General features: G+C 46.0%; 1 protein-coding gene across 3 annotated transcripts in view; it reads left to right on the plus strand.

The window, feature by feature from the left end:
• The window catches only part of GMDS (GDP-mannose 4,6-dehydratase), a 639,676-nt gene extending 630,523 nt beyond the window's left edge, over nucleotides 1-9,153 (plus strand). For all 3 annotated transcript variants that reach the window (XM_058733195.1, XM_058733198.1, XM_058733197.1), the window contains 2 exons: nucleotides 8,337-8,405; nucleotides 8,715-9,153. In XM_058733195.1, coding sequence (XP_058589178.1) covers nucleotides 8,337-8,405; nucleotides 8,715-8,777 — 132 coding nt within the window. In that variant the 3' untranslated portion in view covers nucleotides 8,778-9,153. The remainder of the gene's footprint in view (nucleotides 1-8,336; nucleotides 8,406-8,714) is intronic.
• The last annotated feature ends 1,760 nt before the right edge of the window (nucleotides 9,154-10,913 follow it).

Raw genomic sequence — 10,913 nt, forward strand, 5'->3', positions numbered from 1 at the left:
AAGATAAGCTGCACAACAGAGTTGGGCTTTAACTCTCATGGATACTTTGTACAGTGCTTTCATCCCTAGGAAATGGGCACCTGAAACAGATACACAATCTCTTGAGTTGCATTTTGAATGTGATTGCCTGGAGATTTAATTAGCCGATGTATGTAAAGTACTTTGAGGTTGAAAAGTACTAAGTGGCAAAAGAAAGGCAGCCTGCTTCTTGTGCTCCAGAGTGCCACTTGCCAATTAGGTCACAACAATCTTTAATCGGTCCACTTAAAGGTGCTTTATCTCCTTTCCTCAGGGTTTGTGTCACCTCCTACCAGCATGGGTAAATCTTTACACCCTAGATCCAGTTATTAACAGTAACCAGTAATTTCCATCGAAGATGGTGCTGGCTTTGAAGCCTGGAATGCTGAGGTCACTAACAATCTTATCTCCCTTTCATTAACTGGCTCTGCATCACAACTGTGAGTCAGCCCCCCATATCAACTGTTTGGAGTGAAGATCAGTGAAGAAATCAGAACCAAGAGGGCTCCAGTTACAGTACTTAATCTAGCTTTCCCTAGCTTGATACTCCTGTAAGCACCAGGGATCAAGAAATAAAGCTAAAAACAACAACAAAAATTAACTCTATGATTACAATGTAGATGTAGAATAGGTACAGAAAGACATTAGTACCTCATAAATGTGTATGATGCAAGCCTACATCCTATTCCCCAAATCCTATTGCTTATTTTATTTAAAGCAACCTATTAACACCAACCTATGAACAGACAGTTCCCCCAAAGCTACAAAGCACAGCTTCTGAAAGATGTTTTCCTTTGCTCAGCTAGCTCACTCACAGCCTGTCTGAACAGGACAGGCCCTGAAGGCCCTCAGGGCTGGATGCTGCAGATGGCTGGACAGCTCTTGGGACCCTGCTGTAAGGGCACCCTGCTCCTCTGCCCCTTCAAATGAGGGGAGAAGCTGGGCCTTAGCATAGCATGCGTTGTATGGCTCTGTATGTCCCTTCCATGCAGGATAATGGACCACTGCCCTCGTCTCTACACGTCTCAAGTATGTCTGCCTGAAGGGGCTTTCTCCACAATATTTTTAAAAACCTATTTAAAAGAAAATTAGTGTGGTTAAGTCCTGTATGTCTCCTGCATGATTGTGTTGTCAGTGTGTCTTATAGAGTGCTTTTTGTCTAACTACATTTCTTTCTTTTCTTTTAAATTTTTTTGTTTATTTATTTTTGAGAGACAGAGACAGAGACAGAGTGTGAGCAGGGGAGGAGCAGAAAGAGAGGGAGACAGAATCCGAAGCAGGCTCCAGGCTCCAAGCTGTCAGCACAGAGCCCGATTCGGGGCTCGAACTCACCAACCGCAAGATCATGACCTGAGCCAAAGTCAGACATTCAACCGACTGAGCCACCTAGGTGCCCCACTACATTTCTCTTTCTGTGCTAACCATATTTTTAGAACACATGTTAAAAAGAAGCATCTAGGGGAGCCTGGGTGGCTCAGTTGGTTAAGCGTTCGACTTCAGCTCAGGTCATGATCTCACGGTCCATGAGTTCGAGCCCCGCATCAGGCTCTGTGCTTGACAGCTCAGAGCCTGGAGCCTGTTTCAGATTCTGTGTCTCCCTCTCTCTCTGACCCTCCCCCATTCATGCTCTGTCTCTCTCTGTCTCAAAAATAAATAAACATTAAAAAAAATTTTTTTTAAAAGATGCATCTATATGTAGGCTGCACTATAAGTGCCATTAATTGGGTTCTCCCTTAATAAAGTGAATACTTTCTTTTACCACCTTAGGCTTTATTTACAAGTGGGAGCATAAGGAATACAGTGTTCTCATTCACTGTCCATGAAAGCTCTACCATGCTAAATAGATTTTTCAGTAGTGTCTAAGCCATACACACACAGAGGTATTTCCTTCCCTTTGTTTAGTAGCTCTTAATAGCTCCTGGTTCCAAATGATAAATGCTGCCAGTTGAAAATAAGTGGTCCCCAACCTAGGCTAATGGGATCACTGAGGGGTCACAGGATCCTGGAGACCCCCTCAGGCACCATCCAAGGGGTCAGTACAGCACATCCTGGATCATAACTAACCAGGCTCACATGCAAGGCCACCAGTGGAGGTGACAGTGGTGATGATGTGAGGGCTCTGCAGGGCATTCAGTGTGGGGTATATATGTGTTACCCTATTCCGAGTGCCTCCCAGCAGCCTCCATCCGGGTAACTGAGGACAGGGACACAATGCAGGGCCTGCTCACTCAGTTTTGCTCCCTTTGCCACTTTATCTCCACTGTCAGTACGTTCTTCGCTCATCAGAGCCGGTGCTGACTGACTCAATTTCCCTGAGGTTGAGCCCAAGCATTGTTTGGGGTCTGACGGCATTCTGTCAGCTCCTGCTGATGGACAGTCCCACCGAGTCCAGCTTCCTGAGCAGACGAGACGGCCTGCTGTTTTCTTCTTGTCTCTTATCACCTCTTGTCATTAAAGGAGAGGCCTTGCTTCAACTTCAATTTGTGCTGATATATGGCAGTAAAAGGGAAGAGAGGGGGAAATGTTCGTTCCGTTATTAAGGCCACTGCCTTTCTTACTGCTCTGAGATTCACTCCGTCTCTGGGAAGGTTTCAATCAAATGATGTAGTTGTGAGCATGGAAGAGTTTAAATTGCCCAATAAAAGACATACTATATCGCAAACTTTCTGGGGGAAATCTCAGTCTTCATTCCCCCACCCCATTCTTGCTGACTCCCAGCTGCACATCTTGAATCTTGACTGGGATATTCTAGGCAACTTTAAAGCTTTTTCCATTTTACTGAAGTTTGTTGTTGTTTTGGTTTTTGGTATTTTGTTTTGTTTTAGCATTTCTTTTTCTCTAAAAAGAAGCATTTCCCCAAGAGTAATCTTTTCCTGCTCACTCCACATTAGCATAAAGTTAGATCAAGAACCAAATTTGCTTCATTCTTTTATTCCCTTGGAACCTAAGCTATTCCTCAATTTTGCCTTTAAAAAAAAAAAAACAGAAGAAATGAATATCCATTGTTACTCACAGCTCTGTATTTTAAATTCTTGAAGATATAACCAGGGCTTTCACCAGTCTTAGTTTTCTTTATTAACATCCCCTGTCTATACATCTTCTCCTTATTTGTAGCACTCAAGAGTCAATTTCTTTCAATATGCACATTAGAAATTTAACAACATCCTGCCAAAAGTGCTCACACTCTTAAAATGGTTCTCCACCTAAACAGCTGTCCTTTGCAAACCTCACAGGCAGACCTGTTGAGGAAACATGGTATCCAACACATGATTTGAAATAAATATTTAAATTTCCCCAACATAACCACAGAGAAAAAGGGAGACAAAGAAAATTACACTATGAATTTTGAGAAGTTATCCTATGTTGTCAATCTATTTAATAGCATTCCCCACAGTGATTTTCAGGAGAGAGGGTGGGTATCAAAGGCATTTAATGTGTTAAATGATGATCCAAATTTTAAAAAGATTGGGAGCAGGGAGGAAAGAAGACTAACCCGTGTGATTTAAAGATGCGTTGTTATCTTGATTGAGATAAAAAGGCACCCAGGAGATTTGAGGAAAGGGAACTATAGTTAGAGTAGAAGATAATGGCACAGCATGGTCTCTCCTTTTCTGGATTTTATGTTAACTACTGTGGGCTCAGGAACTGGCTTAATGACTTTTCCAGGATTTGGTCTGGCCCTTTATCAGTTCACTATAACAAGAACATAAGCCAGGAAAGCCTGAAAAATTGCTGCAGCAAAACATGCCCTCCTACTGGGCTGCTGTTTCCAACTCTGGCCATTGGCATTGGGCCTGTAGGGTTTATGCCTAGACAGAGCCATCAGAGGACAGCTCCTAAAGGTCTGACCAGTCAACGGTAGGCAGGGAGTCCGAGAAAAATTAAGGGGGCTCTGGGCATCTGGACATGCACGTTTTCTCTTTGCTCATGCTGTTTTGCTGCTGTAAAATGCTCAGCTAAACCTAATTGAATTTGACAATAATAAATCACATGTTGAAACTGTATAGCTCACCTAAGGAATAGCAATGGAAACAGTGAAGACACCAGAAGCCAGAGTTCAGGAAATGTCATATTCACATAGAAATGCTTTAAATTTTTCCCAGAGCTTTATTCTCTCTCTCTCTCTCTCTCTCTCTCTCTCTCTCTCTCTCTCTCTCAGAAAAGCTCCAGACCACCCAATGCAGAAAGTCCATTTTGGAAAGTGTACATAAAATCTCCTTAATCAGCTCTTGCCCCTGTTGTCATACTATGACTTTAAGCCTATAAATAAAGAAGGAACTGAACTGTCAAAAAAGAAGAAAAGGACAAAACAGATGAATCATTCTTCTCTCTCCTCCTTAGGAGCTGATCACGCCCTAGAGGAGAGGATTTGTCAAATGTAAAGGGAAACTGTAGTGTGACCTTATCTGCCTCCCTCTCCCTCCCCTCCCCTCCCCTTCCCCTCTCCACCCCACCCCAGCATTGCCCCTGTAGTCCTGTGAGAAGAGCGGTTAGTTCCTGATGTTCTTGTAAGAATCCAGCTTCCCCAATCCCATTTCTTTTCACGGTGGCAGAAGCCTTATTTATTTTTTTTTTTTTAACATTTTTTTATTTTTATTTTTGGGACAGAGAGAGACAGAGCATGAACGGGGGAGGGGCAGAGAGAGAGGGAGACACGGAATCGGAAACAGGCTCCAGTCTCCGAGCCATCAGCCCAGAGCCTGACGCGGGGCTCGAACTCACGGAGCGCGAGATCGTGACCTGGCTGAAGTCGGACGCTTAACCGACTGCGCCACCCAGGCGCCCCAGAAGCCTTATTTAAAGAAGCATTTTTGTGTCTTTGCTGTCATTCCAGAGCCACCTATACTCCTGGGCCACACTTTCCCCACCCCACCCTTTAAGTCCACCTTATGCCCCAAACCCTGCAGCCTAAACCATTTACTATATATTTTCCCTAAAGGGACACAATAGAAAGAAGTAAGAAAATCCTTCAAGAGAAGTGAACAAGCTAGGATGTCCCTAATCTTTCCCTAAAAGTTGACAGGGGCAAAAGCACACGGACTAGTCTAGATGTTAGCTCAGTAGCAGCTGGCATAGAGAGCTGCTGCTTTGTTTTGATGGAACCTCATCCTCTTCCTTCACTAGGTCTCTTGGTCTAATTAAATTTCAGGGAGACAGAGCCTTGGCAGAAGGTTAAAGTAAGCTGCTAGACTGGAATGTAGGAGCTGGGCTCAAAACTAAATTGGGAAGTTTAACTGGGTGCGTCTCTGGTTTCAATGAAATACTTTTACAGTGTATGGTAGCAATGTCTGTTGCTGAGCTTTTGAAAACCATTTTTCTTTTTCCTTAATTGTAGTTCCCTAGTTGTTTTTATATTATGAGCTACTTGTAGAAAAATACAGGAAACATAATTACAATACAAAGCTCCCTTTCCCAAGCCTACTGAGATCATTTGAAGCCAAAATGGGTTTTAGGGTTTTGCTAACTATAAGTTCAGAGCCATGAATTGCATCCTATGCAATGCTGGTTGATTTACAGCAAGTGTTATGTGATTAAACAATAACCATGTTTCTTCAAGCTATGTAACTGCTATAGAATTGAGGGAGGCTGTGTTGCTTCATGACGCCACATTTCACAGCTCTCTGGGGAAAAAGAATGAATATCTTTGTGTGACTTTTATAGTAAAATAGAGAAGTATTGTGGAAATATATACAAGTTTATTTAGGGAAAGGAAAGAGAAATAAATTAATTTGTTTTTCCACTTATATTTCCAGCACTCCATGCAGTGTTAAATTGCCAGTTATTAATTTTTGTATCCTACTTTTCCTGAAGAATCTGTATGTGGACTGTTAGGGCCAGCAGAAATAACTTGTTTTATTATTATTTAACACTCTGGAGAGGAAATCAGTACTTCACTGTATTGTGAAATGCAAACGCCTTTGGGAGTTTGATTTATTCAAGCCTAAAAAGTAATGATGGATGATGGAGAATGAGCGTTGTTGAATGTACTCTGTTAGAGAACGATTTCAAGCATACAGTACAGGGCGCTGCCGCCCTTATTCAAGGTGGGTCCATTCCAAGCCCCACCTCCAGTGATGCTTAGAACTGTCAATAGTACTGAACTCTATGTATACTATGTTTCTTCCTACACATACACACCTATCATAAAGTTTAATTTATAAATTGGGCACACTAAGGGATAAACAATGATAACTAATAAGAAAACAGAACAATTATAACAATATCCCGTAATAAAAGTTATGTGAATGTGGTATCACTCTCTCGAAATACCCTACTGTACTGTACTTACCCTTCTTCTTGTGATGATGTGAGATGATAACATACCTAGTGATGAGAGGCAGTGAGGTGCATGACGTAGGCATAGGGGTAGGCTACTGCTGACCTTCTGACTGTTTGCCTGCTCCAGACTCAGTTGAAGGCAGGTAACTGAAGCCATGGAAAGTAACACTGAGGATAAGGCAGGACTATTGCACGCTCATTCAGAAGTAGCATCCAGACACCCTTCAGTATGGAAGTTTCAGTGAAGGTGGGCACCAATTCTGCCCAGCCCTTTGTGGCCTTTCTGATCATGAATCTCTAACAAACTCCCCACACGTGCTACCTTTCAGGGAATCTGAAGAAAATCAGTGGGGCAGGCTTTCAAGCTGCCGCTTCATTGTCGGTTACTTTCACTTGATGTAACTGGTTTTAGGTTGTTCTTTAATATTGTGTGTAACTAAAATAGTTTCTCAATGGGGTATGTATCCTGTTTAAAGTACAGCTCTTTGTCATACCACCTTCACATTCTTTTGCCTTAAGGACTCATCTTGTGTACTGTTTGATGAATTCATTTGTACATGTATTTAGGCAAAGCTAAATGTTTATTTCACCCCCCCAAAATGGTCTGTTTCAAAGTACGTCTCTTTCCTTTCTTTCTTTTTCTTTCTTTCTTTTTCTTTCTGTCTTTCTTTCTTTCTTTCCTTCCTTCCTTCCTCCCTCTCCCTCCCTCCCTTTTTTTTTTCAAATCCTCTTGAAATTCTCATCTCAATATTCTTCCGAATCAGTCTTCAGAAATCTATAATAAGAAATGGGTGAGTGAGGGCTGAGGTACAGGATTTATACATCTCCCTATAGTTTTCTATTAGACAGTTTCCTTCTAAGGAAGTCTCTTAAGTGGATGGAAACTCTCCTAAAGCAGTTCCATGCCTGAACTGGTAAAGCTGAGCAGGGCCGACCCAACCTGAGTCTTTGGCGTTATAGATAGATGATAGATAGATAGATATTTTGATAAGGCCCTGTCAGATGGGATGAGAAACGCAAGGATCAAGTAGATGTCAGCTTCGTGTAGGAGCTGGAGGGTCGTTTCAAAATCAACTTGATCTTCCATCAGAGCAGTTAGGGAACGCTGGAGTGTGGTGGAGCTGAAGAAGCTGCAGGGTGCTGGCTCTTCGGAGCTGTATTTTCAGACAGCTGGTTGCAACGTATTAGTGGGTCGTGAGGTGAAGTGGCTTGAGATCATTATTTTCTAAGGAATGGGACAGAACAGAACAGAAGAGAAAATACGGTATGTCGTGCCCCCGGACAGTAAGGGCGAGGATTGCTTCGTGAAACTTCAGTTTCGTTTTATGTGCACGCGGGTGTGCTGGAGGGCAGTGAGCCGCCCGTCTTTACCGTGGGTCAGGAAAGCTCGAGGCCACCGCCCGGAAAGAACAGCTCTGCGGACCGGGATTACCCAGCCCCCAGCCGCGGAGTCCCGAGTCCCCCAGCGCCGCGCGCCAGCACGCTGCGGACCCGGCGCCCCGGAGCCCCGGAGCCTCCGGGGAGAGTCGGAGCGCGCCCGCGGAGGGCTCACGGCCGTCCGCCCTGCAGCGGAGAGGAAAGCTGCCGCGGAGCGCGGGGGCGGGGAGGAGGCGTCTGCTCATTTACTCCTCTACTTGCCTGAGAAGTGCGGTAATTCGAAACAGTTCTCACAGTAGCGTCCCTGACAACTTCATGTTAGGGTGTGTGTGTGTGTGTGTGTGTGTGTGTGTGTGTGTGTTTTAAGTCATTTAGCGTCAATGGGACGCCGCGGAGGGGAGGGGTGGACAGGAGGAGGTGGCTGCGTGAGCTGGGGACGGAACCGCTGTCACGGTCCGCACTGATCTGTGCAGCGCATTCTTAAACGCGACCTTCCCAAGATTTACGGCTCCGGGAACCGCGACTGAGCGTGCCTGACGGGGACCAAAAGGAGGGAAGCGGGGAGCCGTGTGCATCCTGAGCTGCCCGCCGACAGCAGCGGGAAGGACGCCGCCGCCGCCGCCCCCGACCCACGTCTGCTTTATCTTTCCCTCCCCCCGCAGGACTTTCTGCAAGGAGATTGCACCAAAGCGAAACAGAAGCTGAGCTGGAAACCCCGGGTCGCTTTTGATGTAAGTGCCTTTTTTTACGGCAGAATCCGCTGGCCCGCTCGCTGCAGGGCTGGGCTGGTTCGGGCCCGGCGGGAGGGGTGGCCGGCCCGGCGAAGCAGCGAGGTGTCCGGAGCAGCAGCGTTCGGGCCCCGCTGGGCGCCCGAGGTGTCCCAGGCTTGGAAGGAAAGGAGGGTGCAGGGTGGAGGCGGGTAGGGTGGAGGGAGGGTTGCCGAGGCCGCTCCGCGCGCGCCACAGGGGGTGGAGGTGTCACCGGGAGAGTGTGGCAGAAACTTCTCCTTCACCGCCCACCCCCTGTGTCTCGGGTCCCAGGAGCTGGTGAGGGAGATGGTGGACGCCGACGTGGAACTCATGAGAAACAACCCCAACGCGTGAGCGCGACCGCGGAGCCCCGAGCCGCCCCTGCCGGCCTACGGTCCCTGCTTGGAATCGGCGGGTGCGGGGCCGCAGGTGTGATCCTGGGAGGGGCGGGAGAATCCAGCCCGTTCCGTGCGACCCTCCTTGCCACTGCGCCTTATTCCCGCCGTTAGGATGTGGGACGGCTGAGGTTTGTAGCAGCCGGGACGTGCCACTCCGTGGTTCGGCCCAATTTCCATTTGTCGAGGCCTCTTCTGAAGGGTTTTGTGAAATCAACAAGATGTTTTAATCATAAGTTCACTATACTTGAAATTATGTCATTAGACAACTGAAATTGTGGGGCTTTCAAATTGTTTTTCTCTTTTATTAAAAATGTCCTTTCTATGAACTAGCATTAACAGAGTCGTCAATGTTTTTCCTGAAGTATAAGAGCGGCTATAAGGACCCCCAAACAAAAACACCCAAATTCTTGCCTTGGAGTGAAATAGCTTCCTTTAAGCCTCCCTCCCTTTGGAGAGAGCCCCTGCAGGTAGACCCCTGCTGGGCCTGAGCCTGGCCTCTCTGGAGTGTTCTCCTAAGGCTCTGCCTGGGACATTTCTTTCCTTCTGGTGACAATAAGCCACTCTATCCAGCCGATCTGGAAACCCAGTTCCTGAAGAAAGGAGGCATTCACACCCCCTCAGGTCTCTCTGCTGACTATAATTAGAACCCACGGGGCTCCCACCATCTCAAAAGAAGTCTTGAGAAATAGAGGGGGGCTAGAAGAAGCAACGTGAAGGTAAGTAAATATTGTTGGAACATTCCAGGCCAAAGCCCCTGATTTACCCAGAGGTCTCTGAACCCATGCCTTTCCTTGTGGTCTAGAATCTTTCACACAATACTTATTTCCAACCACTTCTCAGTACCAGATCACTTTTTAAATCTAATTTTGATGTAGTCATTCACCCAATTTATATTAAGTAACTAATATATGCCAGACATTGTGCACTTGAACTACATCAATGTTAATTAAAAATTATAATAAAGAGGTTTAACTTGGGCCTCAGATCACTGGATCCACTTTTATTGAGTGCATCATTTAGGTGGCCTGGCTTTCACCGCAGGTATGTTCTCCTGAGCTGTGTACAGTGGATTAAGGCAGGTTAAGGCAGGTGGACACATAAATGTATATAACCCACAAGCAGCAAGCAAAGATCTGTGTACAGGTGTATACTTTTGCATGAAATACAACATTTTGCCCTAGAATAAACTGGGTCAGGACTCTTCTTTTCCCCCCTCACTCCCCCTCCAAGGAAAATAAAATAAAACTTTACAGCAAATGGAATTCCAGCCTTTGCACATGCTTGTGTGAATGCCGGTGAACTATTTCTGAATGTCTTCACCGGCAGGTTTATGATCTGGGGGAGGACCCAGGCTCCAACGGCTGGCGGCAGGAAAGAGGGCTCTTTGTGTGGCTGCCTGAGTTGCTGCAAGAGCATGCTGGCCAGGGGCAGCCTTGGCTTCGATGGAGCAGAACTGGGGCAGCTTGAGCTGGCCCACCCGGTTCTCAGAAGCTGCCCCAGGACAGGCCTTCTCCCAATCGGGATGCTGCTAATGGGAAACAGATGGTCCTGGAAGGCTGGGCTCCAGGACTGAAATGGCTGGTGGGCACACATACACACTCACAAATACACAGTCACACACATTGTCACACATCCAAACATTCCCATGAACACAAATACAAATACACACCTACAACCTGCCATCTCACACACTGACACACAATAGTCTCACAAACACTTCAAAACACAACTCACAAACCTGCTATCACAAACACACGGCCACACACATAGTCTCATAAACCTCACAAATCACACACACATTCCCCTTAGCCTTGACCCTGATGGATAGGCACCCCCTCTCCTCCTCTGACCCCATGAACCTTCACCTCATCCCACACCCAGGCGTAGAGGCCATTCAAGGGTCCTTCAGGCTTTGCAGTGGCCCCATGTAATTCAGTGTTTTGAGGCTGTTAGCCCAAAACCATAATAAGCTCCTTAGTAAGGATCAGGAGGGATTCTAGGCAGGGGCTTAATGGAACTGTAGTGGAGTTACAATGCTATATTATTTTTCTCACGATGACCCAAAGCATCAGTTTTTGAAAGACACAAGAGT

The sequence above is a fragment of the Neofelis nebulosa genome, chromosome 6 (assembly GCF_028018385.1).
Source record: "Neofelis nebulosa isolate mNeoNeb1 chromosome 6, mNeoNeb1.pri, whole genome shotgun sequence".
Taxonomy (NCBI): domain Eukaryota; kingdom Metazoa; phylum Chordata; class Mammalia; order Carnivora; family Felidae; genus Neofelis; species Neofelis nebulosa.